The sequence below is a fragment of the Zonotrichia leucophrys genome, chromosome 6 (assembly GCF_028769735.1).
Source record: "Zonotrichia leucophrys gambelii isolate GWCS_2022_RI chromosome 6, RI_Zleu_2.0, whole genome shotgun sequence".
NCBI classification, from domain to species: domain Eukaryota; kingdom Metazoa; phylum Chordata; class Aves; order Passeriformes; family Passerellidae; genus Zonotrichia; species Zonotrichia leucophrys.
The window spans coordinates 31,230,702-31,246,691 of NC_088176.1; the positions used below are offsets into that span (position 1 = coordinate 31,230,702).

The 15,990-nt window shown below is 46.3% G+C and overlaps 1 protein-coding gene across 12 annotated transcripts in view; it reads right to left on the bottom strand.

The window, feature by feature from the left end:
• Positions 1 to 668: 668 nt before the first annotated feature.
• The window catches only part of PRKG1 (protein kinase cGMP-dependent 1), a 372,326-nt gene continuing 357,004 nt past the window's right edge, over positions 669 to 15,990 (bottom strand). For all 12 annotated transcript variants that reach the window (XM_064716167.1, XM_064716161.1, XM_064716163.1 and 9 more), the window contains 7 exons: positions 14,092 to 14,181; positions 11,814 to 11,955; positions 9,855 to 10,018; positions 8,287 to 8,409; positions 8,128 to 8,190; positions 7,447 to 7,513; positions 669 to 4,501 (listed from right to left, as the gene is read on the bottom strand). In XM_064716167.1, the coding sequence (XP_064572237.1) occupies positions 4,403 to 4,501; positions 7,447 to 7,513; positions 8,128 to 8,190; positions 8,287 to 8,409; positions 9,855 to 10,018; positions 11,814 to 11,955; positions 14,092 to 14,181 (748 nt within the window). In that variant the 3' untranslated portion in view covers positions 669 to 4,402. The remainder of the gene's footprint in view (positions 4,502 to 7,446; positions 7,514 to 8,127; positions 8,191 to 8,286; positions 8,410 to 9,854; positions 10,019 to 11,813; positions 11,956 to 14,091; positions 14,182 to 15,990) is intronic.

The window sequence follows — 15,990 nt, forward strand, 5'->3', positions numbered from 1 at the left end:
TGGGAAGGTTTCGGGAGCACGGCGGGCAGGTGCCGTCAGCAGCGGCTGAGTCACGGCCGGGCGACATCCCCGGCACAGCCCGGCCACCCCTCCTGCCTTCCCTATTTTTAGCCTGGAATAACGAGAGCCACGCCTCGCCCCGAAATCTCGGTGCTCCCCTGGCGGTTTCAGGTGAGGGCCACGTCACCCTGAGGTTTTTATTGCATTATTAACTTCGAGCTGTGATTGCTGCATCCCGCAGAGCGATTGGTGATGATTGCCAGCTCCTCCTTGGGCTGTTGCCACATTTATTCCCCTCCTGAGAGGATGTTTTGTCGCTCCTTTCTCCCAGCTTTTGCTCACCTGTGTGTCATCATCAAATCACAGAATGATTTGGAGTTGGAAGGGACATCAAAGCCCATCCAGTGCCACCCACTGCCATGGGCAGGGACACCTTCCACTATCCCAGGGTGTTCCAAGCCCTGTCCAACCTGGCCTTGGGCACTTCCAGGGATCCAGCCACAGCTGCTCTGTGTGGGAATTGTGGGAGCAGAACCCTTGTAACCCCACATTTCACCACCATCCACAAGATCTCTCCCAATCTCAGCTCCTGCTCTGGAAGAAACCCACTGACAGCCATTCAAAAGTAATTATTTTTATTTCAACTCTATAAAGTATACAACAGGCACTCGGCAATTACAGCTGCAGGGGGAGTACAGAGCGAAACAAAAGCCATGGAAGTTTATGAAAAACAAAACAAAATAAACCCAAAAAGTTCCTCAGTCAACATCCAAAGAGTGCAAGCGGCCGATGGCCGACATCGGCCCGACAAACAAAACCTCTGCCATGGAAGGAGAGAAAATCAGAGTATAAAACAAAGGGCTGGGGTAAAACAAGCATAAATCGGGACTTGGGGGGAGAGGCAACTCCAAATGGGAATTTCCCCTTTTTCTGAGAAAGCCCTAAAAGCACCCAAGTCTCGGTGTCAGGGCTGGGGAGCTGTGGAGGAGCTTCCAGGGCTCATCCCCGTGGATGCAGGGAAAAGCACAGATCCTGTTTGGCTGAGTGGTGCAAAGGAGCCTCGTCTTTGCACCAGGGTTCTAGGTCAGGAAAATGCTGCCAGGGTGGATTTTTCCCATGTGGGAGATTCCCCAGGGAGGGCTGTGTGGGACAGCACGGATGGGTGGGATCTGCAGAGCTTAGCAAAACAGGAATACCTGTCTACGGACTGCTAGGATGTCAGAGATTAATTTGACCCGCACATCACATTTATACATTTCACAGAAATGACTCTGTATCTCATTAACAGATACACAGCTCTGGTACATTGAACAGAAATCAGAGAACGACGTCATCATTTCTGGAATTCATCGAGATCAGATAATAAAGGCTTAGAAATCGGTAGCAGAAAGAACTGTAAAACGCAGCAAGCTAAGAAAGGACGACGGTTTGAGGTGTGTTTGTCTTTGTCATGCAGCATAACACCAAATTTGTCTCTTTTTTTTCTTTTTCTCAATAAGATGCCATGGATTTAAGGCACTTGCAACAATGCCAGATAGCCAGTGACGTTCTAGAACTATGGGACGGGTGGGTGAACAGGACAGCTGACAGAAAGTTTAATCATACTGACAAATATGACATTGATTCAAGTCTACCTCGACCTAAAAACATTACATTACAAATAAGGAAATGAAGGAATAATGCCATGGAACTGGAAAAGAACAGAAAGTCCTGTGTGACCCACAAAACATCGACACGAAAATACCTATTTACAGAAATATCTGCTCGTGGTCCTGTTGTTGGAGAAGAAGAGTTTGCTGTGGGCAGTGCAGCTCCAGGAGAAGCCACAAAACCACTCAAAGCCCCCTCTGGAAACATGGGAGCCGATTCCCCCTTCCCTAAAAACGCTGTCGTCCCATAGATCAGGAAAGGAGACAAACAAATAAGGACAGGAGGTGGAAACACAGAGGCAATCCCTTGTTGTGGATATACAGAGATATATATAAAGCAACTTAAATATATTATCATAACTGAAGGCTTATCATATACATATGCAAAGTGTTAATGCTCAGGAGAGGGAGGCCATGGAAGTCGAGTGAGGTGTTTGATATCAAAATAAACTCAGATTCAGCACAGTGCACGCTGCAGGTGTCAATTCCCATGCCTGGCACAAGGAAAAAAAGGGACAGGAAAAAGAAACCCCAACTGCTCAGCCCATTCCAGACCCTCCCTCCTGTCACTTTTTCAGGCTGATCCCCAAATCCTTGCGGTGCTTTGCCCTCCTTGCCTGCCAATTGCATCGGGTGCCACCATCCTGGGACACACTCCTAGAGGAAGCTGTCCCCATGGAGGGAAAGTCCAGGGGGATGTGAGGAGGGAAGCCTTTGGCTTTTGGGCCTATTTAAGATGCCTGGTGAATGTTTTAGCCCTCGTGCTCAGCCTTGGCTCTCAGTGCTGTCCATCCCTTGGGGAAAGGTGGAAAAGCCAGCAGGCGCTGCCTTTTCCCTGGGATTTTGAAGGCAAACAAAGTTTTAATGGTTAAAGAACAGCAGAAGTGACTGTGCCAGAGGTGTGGCCTCACCCTTTGGGAAACACAGGGAATTCCAGAGCCACAGTTTCAAAGGTGTCACACAGCCCAGCTCATGCTGAAGAGCAGACACACTGTCAAAATACCCTTCTGATTACATCCTTTAATGAAAAACATGCAAAAGAGTTGGGACTCAGCATCAGGGAAGGAATTTTTCACTGCTCAAACAGATCTTTTCCATGTAATATGAGGGAAAAGTCCTTGTCAGCAAGACTTGATCTTTCCACGGTCAGCTCTTGGCAGCTGGGATTGAAAGGAGGCAGCACCTGCTCACCCATGGGGCTGGGATGAGAGGACCTTTAAGGTCCCTTCCAACCCAAACCATCCCATCATTCCATGACTGTGATTTTTTGGGGGCCAGGTTTCTCAGAGAGACCCAAAAGCTGATGTTTCCTGTTGGATAATGGGATAAACTTTCAGTCCTGTGTGTATGCAACAAATGGGCACCCAGGACAGGATCCCTCTGCTGCATCCTATAAACCAGAGGAGGCAATTCAAGAAAAAGGAAAAGCAGTAGAAGTGAGGGAAAAGCATGTCCTGATAATATTGTTTTCCCTAGTTCTTTTTCCATATGGATTTGGTCATCCCTGTGTTAAACACAGTCATGTGGACCTGGCATGCTGGAGAGCTCAAAGGGATCTTCCAACATCCACTTCCCATGGAATTCCACTGACTCTCCTGTGGAGCTCCTTAGCCTGGAGAGGCATCAGGATTACTGGCAGTGTTCCACCAGAGCCAGGATTTCTATTTTAATGAGATTTTTTAAACATGGAAGAGATGCAGACATGGAACCACCAAAAGGGAGAAAGGAGCCTCTGCTACATATTCCTGACAGGAAGGGACAGGCTTCTACCCAGGTGAGGGATGGATGTAGCACCTCGAGAGGACATCACAGGTCTCCTGTTTTTCCCTTTGAGCCCCAAAAGATCCAATTTATCCTTAATTTTTCCAATTTATCCTTAATTTTATACCCGATCACACTGGTGGGCTGATGTCGCTTTGTTCAGGACCGTGATTGGAGCGCTGTGAAATGGATCAATGGATGTGAAATGGATCAATGGATGCACAGTGGATCAATAGATGTAGAACAGATCAGTGGATGTACAATGGATTCAATCCATGATTTTCTCTTTCCGTGCATGTGTTGGTACCAAGGGAAAGGAGAACTGAAGCCCAAAGGCGGTGCTGCCACGTGAGGGAAGCGACCCAACCTCTGCCTCGACAGCATCTGCAGCAGTTGTGCTTTTGTTTGACCAGGCTGAGCTAAAATGTTTCCAAAACAAGGAGGAAAGGGAACATTCAGTCTCGTCAGGAATACTGCTAGGGAAGGAAAAGGACACATTCCCCACTGCTTTGACGGGAGCGCTTTGCCCGTGCTCCTCCTGGGCTCCAGCGCTGCCCTGTGGAGCTCAGAGGGTGGGAATAGCCCAAATCCTGCACTGGAGGAGCTGCAGCACTTCATAAGTTACTACTGATCCTAGGGAAAAAAGCAGCTGGAATTTAAGTGCCTCTTACTCTACGGATCTGTCACTCTGCAAATCAAGAGTGGGCCAGGATCTCTGTGGCCACAGAAGAGGAGTTCTGTGCCGGAGCAAGGCTCTGTGCCAGGACCACCGTGCCCAAGCCAGGTCACGTTCCAACAGAAAACATGGAGAGCACTATTGTCACTAAGCAAGAAGTCCTAATGCCACTGGAGTTACTGGAGCAGCATCAATCAAGGCATCGTGGTGACCCCGAGCACGAATCCTCCCCCGTTCCGGTCTTCCCGTTCCGCTGGCAGCCACGTCCCAGGAAAAGCTGTCCTCAGCAAGGCAGAAGCAGGTAAGAGAAAGAACATTAAAAATCTATGTCCCATCCTGAGTTGTCGTCAGGGGGTGGCTCGTCACTGTCCTCTGGGAAGCTGTCAAAGTTGCTCGTGTCCGTGGGAGACGCGACCTGCGGGGGGAAGAGCAAGGAGAAGGGGATGTTCATCCCAGGGTTGGCATTCCCTCTGCATCCCACAGCCATGGGCATCCCAGAGAATCCCCAGCAAGGCAGGGAAGTGCTGCCTTCCCAGTGATTTCCCCCAGCTCCCCTGCTCTTCTGAGTTTTCCTACCCATTGCCACAAGGCTATCACACCAGGTTGGGAAAAGAGCCCAGGATTTCCCATCCATGGATCCAGGATGCTGCCTTGGAGTTTCCTGACATTGGATCCTTCCAGAGAAACCCATCTTCCCAGGATGAAGGCCAAGCCCATTTCTTTTTGGAAACCATGACATTTGAAATCTACCCTGGCTACAGAATTTATGGTTTTCCTGCTTTGTGACAGCAAAGGAAACTTTCTTACAGTGAGGACTTGATAAAGTCAAGACAATAAAAAAAAATAAACAATTAAAGAGGAAACCAGCAACTCTCCAGCCCAAAAGAATGAGAGACTTACTAGAAATTTAATACTTTAAGCTTTACCCAGAGCAGGAAAACACTTGTTGCTGTTCTCAGACATTTCATTTGGGAAGAGCCTGAGCCAGGGGGCAACGGACAGTCATTAAATCCCAGAATTATGGAATGGTTTGGTTTAGGTAGGAAGGGACCTTAAAGTCCCTTAAAGTCCCACACATTCCACTGTCCCAGGTTTCTACAAGCCCCAAAGTCCAACCTTGGGCATTTCCAGGGATCCAGGGGCAGCCACAGCTGCTCTGGGCACCCTGTGCCAGGGCCTGCCCACCCTCACAGGAATATTTTTTTTCCCAGTATCCAGCCTGGATTGATCTCAGGGGTTGCCCCAACCCACCTGGCCTTGTTAACCCTCCTGAGATTCCCATTTGATGTTGGATGCTGCTGCAAGCCTTGGGAAAAGACAGGAGCTCCAACTCCAGCCCTACATTTAATGTGCTGCCCAACTGCATCAGCACTTTCCTGCTGCTGAACACTTTTTGGGGCAAATCAGGATTATGGAACTCATTTTGGAAAAAAAACCCACCCTACAAAATCTTCATTTGTTTTGGATTATCTGGATCTGTTGACTTTGTTGGGGCTCCTTAACCCCTTGCTTCCTCAGCTCATCTTTGGCAGAGTCCTGAGCTTTCAAGGAGAGGTAAAATCACAGATTCCAGCTGTGATATCAAGGCTCAGCAGTGTCCTAGCAGCAGGTTGTAAATTGGGATCTTTCCAAAAATCCCATGGAACAAGAGCTCTTTGATTGCCTCACTGGCAGAGCCACGTAAGAAATGAGAGTTAAAGGGCTGGAAAAAGCCTTTTTTTTCAAAGAAAAAGGAACTGATCTGTATGTTTGGTCCTGCTGGCTCTTTCCCAGCTAACAAGGAGAGGTGGATTGAAGGAAAAGTGGATGTCTGCCACCAGAGCTGTATTTTGGGTCCCTTTTCAGAGTGGCAGCTGAGACTTTGCCAAAAGAACTTGCGGAAAACGAGCTGGAGTAGGATTGAGAAAAATTCACAGTTGATGGGTTTGGAGAGGATCTCAGGAGTAGGTCTGGAGGAGCTGCTACTCCCAAGAGCTCCGGGAAAGGATGAGCTGGGTTGAACCAGGATTAGGGCCAGCCTGGAAGAGGGAAGGATGCTCCCATCTATTCCAGTCAGCCTTGCTAGGTGGGGTAAGAGCAGGATTGGAAATTCTACTAAATTAAAAATCCATAACCAGTTAGGAAGATATCTTGGGGTTTTTCCAGGCTATATGGACATCCTGCATTCCTAAAGCAGGAAATGTGAAGGAGCAAACTTGACTTTATTGCCTGACTTGCAATGTGATCCTGCTGATGAATGAATAGGCATTAAAAATAGGTCAAGGCCGGGCTTGGAGCAACCTGGGATAATGGAATATGCCATTGAAGGTGATGGAACTGGATGATCTCAAAGGTCCCTTCCAACCCAAACCAGGCTCATAGCTTGAGCTTAAAAGAAAAAAAACCCAACCAAACCCAGCTTTGATCTCTAAAACATTTCTGAGTTGTTACGGGAGAGATTTGCCAAGTCCTGCTTTCCCCACTGGCTCCAGCAGCTCCTGCATCCCACAGGGTTAAAAGGGGGGGATGGAAACCCTCCTGCTCTTTCCCTAAGCAAACTTTGGGATGGCAGACTCAGCCCCTGGAGCTGGGCCTGCCCCTTCTGCAGGAGCTGCAGGATGGAGCAATGGGGTGCAATTAAACCCCCATTAATGGCATTCTCCCGGTGATCCCGAGGGATTAGGCTGGAACAAGGAGGGGAGGCTGCAGGACAGAAGGGGCCGAGGTAATTTCTGTCAGCTAATCCTGTTTGGTTTCCCTTTGCAGCGGGGCTTTGAGGGCTGGGAGCTCACAAAGACATCAAAGGAAGGGCTTTGGTGCAAAGGAAAACGAGCGGAGCTGTCCCTCCGCGCCCGCTCCCGGTTAAACATCAACAGCTTTTCATGTCGGACATGGATGCAGAGCACAGAGGGCCACGGGCACAAAAGGCAGCACAGAAGGGAAGGTTAATGTGAAAGAAAAGGAAGATGGCATCCAAATCCCGCTTGCCTTTGCAAAGGAAATGAGAATAAAGGAGAAGGGAAGGGGACGCAGCTGAGAGAAGGGGTGGAAGGGGCAGCTCTCCATGGAAAGGGGGAAAGGAGATGCAGGAACAAGTGGAGCAGGTGAGAGAAAGGAAAATGAGCTGGAGTGGGTGATCCTGCTTCAATCCCCTGCTGCAAAGGGGGTTTCTCCATGGCTGTGCCCTCCTCACACTGCATTCCCAGGGAAGAGCCTGCCTGGAGAGCAAGATCAGCTGGGAATGTACCTAAATAGAATTTTCAAGCACCTCCAGAAAAAATAAAGCACATTATTCCCACTTAACCCAGTGTACCACTGCCCAAAGCTCACAGAATCACAGGAATTGCCCATGGAGGAAAAAACAACGATAGGAAAACTTACACTTGGGATTATGGGAGGTGTCAGTGTCCCTTTCCGTAACCCTTCCCAGTTAAAGCCTTCAAACCATCTGAAAGGGAGGGAAGAATCCAGCAGTTAGACAGGTGTAGCACAAAAAGAACAGAAAATTTCTTGAACAACAGGTTTCATCTCCCACAGACTTTGCCTTCAAATCCCTTTGGAATTTTTCCTGTCATCTCTTTTGGGGACCAAGAAGGAAGAGTGTGCAGTGACACTGCCCAAGTGGAAATTGCCAACGCTCAGATGGGAACCATTCCTTGCTGCAGGTGTCCTGGAAGCTGCTCCTTCCCTTCCAGAGCATGGATCCATCCCACAGGAGACCTTTTATCCCTGTAGAATTGGGTTAACTCCCAACTTCATGCTCAAGGACACCCCACTCGTGGCTTTCCTCAGGTTTGCTCGAGGTGGTGGATGAACCCTGAGCCTTCCCACAAAAATATCCACCCAATCCATTCCTGCTGCTTTGGGAATGGGAGAGATTCTTCCTGGAATGGTTCTCTCACCTGTTCTTATCCCAATAAACTCCTAAAACTTCATATAACCCCTACCACGGGACCAAAAGGGAGGATGAATTTACATTATGGATAGGAAGTGGCTTTTAGGGGAAAATTGAGGTGTTTGAAATGCCTCTTTCTGGAGTTGGCTGCTGGAGAAGACACTTACTTGTGCTTTTGGATATCTTTCACTCCATTTTTCAAGTTCCCTAATCTTTCTGATGGATTGTCCCTGTAAAAGGAAGAACAAATCCTAAATCCCTCTGCCCAGCTCATTGCTTTGCAAACATCATCAAGGCTTTTTTGGTTTATTCTTACATCCACTTACCTGCATAGTTTTTTAATTAAGTTAGCAGCATTTTTGGCAATCTTCTTTGGAAATTCAATCATGTCTATTCCCCTTAATATGATGTTATAGGTCTTCATGGGGTCTGGGCCTGAGAAAGGGGGACTTCAGGGGCACAGGGAAGGAAAAAAAAGATTAAAAACTTGTCTTTCATAAAAAATTGACTTTAAAACAGCATTAAAGTTTAATAAAATACACCCAGATGAGAAAAGGTAGATGTCAACCAGGAATGCTTTGCTTCCCATGATCCTAACCACTTCTCAAGGAGCTCTGGAATTCTGGGAACACCAAAAAGAAGTTTTCCATGCTAAAGCTCTTCTTCCCCTCACAGCCCAAGGCAGGAGGCTCTGAGCAGCATTCCCTGGCTTATCTTTGTGTGATTCCTGCTTCCAGTGGGGATTAATTGGCTTTCCATGGATGGGGGGCTGTATGTGAAGGATGGGCAGGTGGAGGGGATGGATCTCCTGGGGGTGAGGTGAGGGAGCTCCAGGAAGCCAAGAGCAGCAGTGATATCCCAAATTAAATATGGGACGGGATGGATGGTGCCCAATCTGCCTCCTCCTTCCCGAGTGTAAACTTCCCTTTTCCACCATTTAGACCCTTTAGGCAACCTTCTCTTTTCCTATCATTCAGGCAAACCCTTCCCCTTTTCCCACCATTTCCAGACCCTTCAGGGCCAAACCCTTCCCCTTTTCCCATCATTCAGGGCCAAACCCTTCCTTTCCTTCTTCACTTTCAGCCAACCTTCTTTCCCACCATTTCCAGACCCTTCAGGGACAAAACTTTCCCCTTTTCCCATCATTCACGGCCAAACCCTTCCCCATTTCCCATCATTTCCAAACCCTTCAGGGCTAAACCTTTCCTCTTTTTCCATAATTTCCAGACCATTCAGGGTCAAACTCTTCCTCTTTTTCCCATGATTTCCAGACCCTTCAGGGCCAAATCCTTCCTCTTTTCCCATAATTTCCAAACCCTTCAGGGCCAAACTCTTCCTCTTTTTCCACCACTTCCAGACCATTCAGGGCCAAACTCTTCCCCTTTTCCCTCTATTTCCAGACCCTTTAGGATCAAACCTCCAGAGCTGATTGCAAACCCTTCCCCTTTTCCATCATTTCCAGACCCTTCAGGACCAAAACCTTCCCTTTTCCCCAGCATTTCCAGACCATTCAGAATCAAACCTCCAGAGCTGAGCACAAACTCTTCCCCTTTTTCCACCATTTCCAAATCCTTCAGGGCCAAACTCTTCACCTCTTCCCATTGTGTTCAGTCTACTCAGAGCCAAAACCTCTCCCTTTTCTGATACTTCAGGGCCAAACCCTTCCCCTTTCCCCATCATTCAGGGCCAAACCCTTCCCCTTTTCCCACCATTTCCAGACCCTTCAGGACCAAACCCTTCCTCTTTTCCCATTATGTTCAGCCCACTTAGAGCCAAAAAAAGATGATTTGAGTGGAAAAGCCACCGTGGAGCTCCCTGTCCCAGCCCTGCCCCTGCCCTGGCCTCATCAGGGTGAGAAGGGCAGAACTCTTGGGATGAATTTCGATGCCCATACCTGCCAGTCAGGAGCTCATACATCAGGATTCCCAGGGACCAGTAGTCTGCTGAAATGTCATGACCTTTGTTCAGGATGATCTCGGGGGCTACGTACTCCGGGGTGCCACAAAAAGTCCATGTTTTCTTTCCAAATCCTATTTTCTTTGCAAAGCCAAAATCGACCTGGGGGAAGGGGCAGGAGAGAGTCAGGGCAGGGCATCAGAGGGAATGTCAGCCCTGGGCTCTGCTCCTCTTGAAGTGAAGCAAGGCAGAAAGGAGGATTCCTCATGGGAATTTTCTCTCAATTAAAGCACTGAGGGTCGTTCCAGGACCAGGGAACCACAGTGACCTTTTTTGCTGATTTATCCTTGGGAAAATTCCCATCAGGGAAGCAAACGCCAGCACCAAGGGTTTTCTGGGGGTTGCAATTGATGTCACTCACAGCACAGATTGATTTATTTTGCTTTTTTTTTCTTTTAAATTTAAATTAACATGGAAAAGGAATGGTTTTAAGGTGTGAGAGGGCAGGGCTGGATGGGATATTGGGAATTGGGAATTGTTCCCTGGCAGGGTGGGCAGGCCCTGGCACAGGGTGCCCAGAGCAGCTGTGGCTGCCCCTGGATCCCTGGCAGTGCCCAAGGCCAGGCTGGAGCAGCCTGGGACAGTGGAAGGTGTCCCTGCCCATGGCAGGGGTGGAATTTTGGAGCTTTAAGGTCCATTCCAACCCAAACCATCCTGGGATTCTGGGATTTTAGGAGAAGATGGAAAGAAAAATAACGGAGTAAAAGTGAAGTCTACAAGACACACTGTAGGCTGAATTTTGAAGGATGAATCCTTCAAAATGAATTCCAAGTGGGCAGCAGGGTGGAAACTGTCCATGACATGACCTTTTTTTTTTAATGGGATGGGTTTTAAGGTCCCTTCCCACTCAAACCATTCAGGATGAGTACTCTGGGGCTGGTCAGGAACCCACAGGGTCACAGGGCTCTGGGACACTCAGGGACATGCCTGAGGAGCTGGGGGCTGCTGAGGGACCAGCACAAACCCAGGTCCAGATGCTCCTGGGGTGGGAGAAGGACAGTGCTGCACCTCATCCTCCTCTACCTCCTAGGAACCCCAATTTCAGGGAAATGCCCCAGAGGGTAAATCCTGATGTCACTCAGGAGGTGACACATGGAGGCTGCCACCAGGCTGTGATGATGGGCTGAGTTACTGTCCCCAAAGAGCCCCCAAACCAAGACACAGAGCCCTTGGCCCCCATGGGCCATCAGCCCCTCCTGGACCAGCTCCTTTTAGAGCTCCTGTCCTTCACTGGGGGCTTCCCAAGGGCCCACATCCTTCAGCACCTCCCACCAAGGGAACTATTCCTTCTCCAAGCTCTCACCAGGCCATTTGGGGTACCCCTAAAAAGCAGAGTGCCTTTCCTGAGTTCTGGGGTTATTTTTTGGCCAAGACAGCCAGGTGGCTTTCTCCTGATGCTCTTGTCTCATCATTCCAGGAGCATGGACCTGAATCCCAAGAATCACAGAAGTCAGAGAATTCAGAGAATTCATAGAATCACTGAGTTGGGTTGCAAGAGACCTCCAAGATCGAGTCCAACCCAGCCCCAACACCTCAGCTAAACCCTGGCACCCAGTGCCACATCCAGTCTGGTTTTAAACACATCCAGGGATGGTGACTCCACCACCTCCCTGGGCAGCCATTCCAGAACTTTATCACCTTTTCTGTAAAAATCCTTTTCCAAATATCCAACCTATATTTCCCTTGCTGCAGCTTGAGACTGTGACCTTACAGCCAGCATTTCTCAGCTCAGCCATGCCCTGAGCCCTGCTGGAAGTCAGGAAAACATCCCAGATGATGATGATGATGACACCACCCTGCCCCGATCTCCTCTCAGCATCCCCTGATGGACCCTGTGGGGGGATTTTGCTCCTCACCCTTTCTGGTCAAAGCTGGGGGGATTTTTTGGGGCACTCACCAGCTTGGCATAACCTCGGTGATCCAGGATGAGGTTCTCTGGCTTGAGGTCCCTATAAATGATCCCTTTGGAATGCAAGTAGGCAAAGGCTTCCACCACGCACGCCGTGTAGAACCTGGTGGTGGAATCCTCGAATGAACCCCTGTGGGATGAAGGAGGGAGGGAAAAGGGGATAAAGCCATTAGATGAATCCTTGGGAAGTGGTTTCCTTCCCCATGGAATTAATTCTGCTGTTAAAACTTTTATTGCTGCAGTAAAATCACTTTTTAACACCAGGAAAGCTCCTGGTGCTAAACTCACTTTTATATCTCTCTATATAAAATATATCTCACTTTTATATCTCTCTCTATATATTCAATTATTCTATCTCTATATTTCTATAATCTAGTTAAATTTACACTTTTGAAGAAGCCTCTTTGCTATCTATATATATAAAATATATATATCTATATAAAATATATCTATCAGTATATATATAATCTCTATATATAAAATATATCTCGCTTTTTTATCTGTCTCTATATATATTCATTTTTATATTCCTATATATAAAATATATCTCACTTTATATCTCTCTCTATATATATTCACTTTTGTATCTCTATAATCTAGTTAAATTTCCATTTTTGAACAAGGGTCTTTGCTATCTCTATATATAAAATATATCTCTATATATATCTATATATAAAATCTCTCTGTATAAAATATATCTCACTTTTATATCTCTCTCTAAATATATATTCAATTTTATATCTCTATATTTCTATAATCTAGTTAAATTTCCATTTTTGAACAAGCCTCTTTGCTTCCAATATCTGAAACTATTTTAAGATTTATTCTATAATTTAGAAATAAAACTTTGAAATCCTTGTTCTGTAAGCAAAAGGGTATCTTTTGGTAATTACAACTTTGGGGTTTGTGCTAAAACTCTTTTGAGGAGTGCAGATAAATTCTGTATTAATGTTCATAACTGAGACAAAAGGCAGAAAAATCACAGCTGCTGGGCCTTGAGAGTTAATGCAAATCCCAAACTGCACCTTTGGCTCCTTGTTTCTGAAGTTTTCCAAAGAAAAACACATCCTATGCCTGCTGGGGGCTGGCTGAGACCAGAGGGTGTCTAAGCTAGATGGCAGCAGAACCTCAGTTTAAATCCCAGAGAATTAAAGATGGAATTATCTGGCTCTGACAAAAAATCAGGAAAAATCTCACCCAGCACCTTCTAACTTTGCTCCAGTTCCCCTTTCAGTGAAAAAAATGCTGTTGGGAAAAGGAAGAACTAGAGAAAAAATAGTTCTGGGGAATTAAAAGACAATTTAATCTTCCTGATCAATCTTCCCAAATTTAATGGAATTCTGCTCCAGTGATGAGGCTATTCCAGAGTTACAATTCCCCGTATCTTTTCCTGCTCTGTGGGCCCATCCCACATGCACCCAGGAGCCCCAAACACTCCAAGCTGACCCCTCCAAGGCAGGGACTCTGGGGTTTTGGACATGAATGTTTCCTAACTCATTTTTTTCCATGTCACTGCTGCATCCTGATGGACCAGTGCTCCTGGCAGGGTGTGGATTCTGATTCCCACTTGAATCAGCAGCCCTGGTGTAAAGTGGGATTTCTGGGCCAACTGACCCTGCACAGCTCTCAGTTTCCTCCTGCTCATTGCTCTCAGTCCTGGCTGGAATTATCCATAAATCCCAGGAAATATTTATGGATATTACTGAGCAGCGTCCATGTGGCAGAGCTGAGAGTTGAGAATCACACTCACAAAGGAAGGGCTGCAAACACAGAAAAAGCTCTGAGATGGGAAATTGTGATTTAAAAACTGACATCAAAAGGACCTGGAGCTGCTGGAGCAAATCCAGAGGAGGCCATGGAGCTGCTCCAGGCCTGGAACCAGGCTGGGAGAGCTGGGGAGGAGAAGGCTCCAGGGAGAGCTCAGAGCTCCATGCAGGGCCTAAAGGGGCCCCAGGAGAGCTGGAGAGCAACTGGGGACAAGGGATGGAGGGACAGGACACAGGGAATGGCTTCAAAATGACAGAGGCCAGGGATGGATGGGATATTGGGAACTAGGAGTTGTTCCCTGTGAGGGTGGGCAGGCCCTGGCACAGCTGTGGCTGCCCCTGGATCCCTGGCAGTGCCCAAGGCCAGGCTGGACAGGGCTTGGAGCAGCCTGGGATGGTGGAAGGGGTGGCACAGGATGGGCTTTGAGGCCCTTCCAAGCCTTCCAGCTGGAATTGTGACATTTAGAACATCTCACAGTGCAGGACAAGCCCCAGCTCACCTGTCCCTGAGAATTGTCCAGAGCTCTCCCCCCAGGCAGGCCTCCATCAGCATGTACAGGTACTTGCTGTCCTTGAACGTCCTGTAGAGCCTGAGGGTGCCAACCAGAAAATCACAAATAAATCCATTATCTGAGCACTAAACTGGCTGGTTTGACAGAGTTTAGAGAAGCTGAAGTGCTGTTCTTCTTCCTCCCAGGAAGGAATGTGGAGGGAAAACTGCCCCAAGGGATGGGCCGGGCTTTGTGAACCCATCCTCGAGTTCTGAACTGTGCTCCAATATCCATGCTCTGTGCTCAACAGGATTTTCTAATGATAGTACATTAATTGGATTTATAGATGTGTTTAATAGTATTAAATAATTATGGTGAAAAAAACCAAATTCCTTTTTTTCCTTTATTTTAATGTTCAGCTGCTTTTGTACTTCCTATTCCACAAGTGGCTTTATCCACCCAGGCTTCCAGCAGGGTGTGGATACAGGGAAGGTTTCCTTGCAGATAGTTTGCACAGTAATTTTAATTTTTGTAAATTTTTTTGGTCATTAACTAAGTAATTAATTTTTGTAATTAATTTGTAATTTTTTGATAATAATTTTAACAATTCCTGCAGCAGAAAGGAATGCTGAGGGCGGCTCCTGGTCCAATTCCTGCATTCCTGGCAGTTTCCAAGAGTTAAAAATTCAGGAGTTAAAAATTCCAGGAGTTACAAATTCAACAGCTGCCACAACATGATGGAAATGAAACCAGGTGAGTTTTGCAGTTTCCAGCACTTCCCTGCTAATCCCAGTTATTATTTTGACAGAGCTGTGGGATGGATCAGCAGGAGAACACTGCAGGATTTGGTTCCTTTGGAAGACATCCATTTCTATTTATATAACACCAATGGTCATTTATAACTAACCATTAAATAATGGTAAAATTGATGGTTTCAACAAAAATCCCCCCACTTATTTCTTGCCACTTGGACAAAATATCATTTATCTTAATACACATTTAATCATTATTAAAGTTTACAGAAAACTTCAACAATCCAGAATGTAATTTCATGTTTTTAATTGCTTGGTAATTTAAATTACCAAGTACCAAAATACTTTCCCCAATTAAGGGAGCCCTGCTGAAATTTTTATGGGCATTAAATCTGGCCTAAAATGCACAGATTAAAATAATATCAAATATTATTTATCAGCTATCATGGAAGCATAAAGTTTAGACACATGAAAGGACATTATTTCCTAAGTTTAAATGACACAATATTTGAATAACTTCTTTACTTATTTCCTTATTCCTTGAAATATTTGTACTTGTTTGGCCCCTGATCCAAGCCAGAGGATTTTGTTCTGTTTGAGTTTCAGTTTATATAAAAGACAGTTTTATTTAGTGCCACTTGGCCTCTCCTGCTCCTTTTGCCTGGTTTAATTCACTTTAATAACCAAACCAAATTATTCTTCAAAGACTTTTAAACAAACACAATGAATTAAGAAAACAACCAAGTTCTTCAGGAATTTGGTCTTTCCCATTGTGTCCTTGCTCTGAGATTATTTTAAACCCACCTTTCATCTATCAGCTCAAAACTGAATCAATCTACCGAAATATTCAAATTTCTGCCCATTTCACCCCCCCAAAAAAAATTATCCCAGCTGGTCCAAGAAATGGAATAAACAAGTTCTTAACTAAACAATAAATAAGTTGAATAATTTTAGGATAGATACTATAGGAAAACTTCAAATCACTGTGGATGGGCAAGAGTTTGATAAATCAAAATTTTTCTAGCAATAGCAAAAGGTTGGACTTTTTGATTTGGAAACCTTCCCAGAGCAGGGTTTCCATGGGATATTAAATTTAATTTCATGGGATACTGAATGCAATTCAGGGATGGTTGTTGCTGCAAAAGGTGGGAAACAC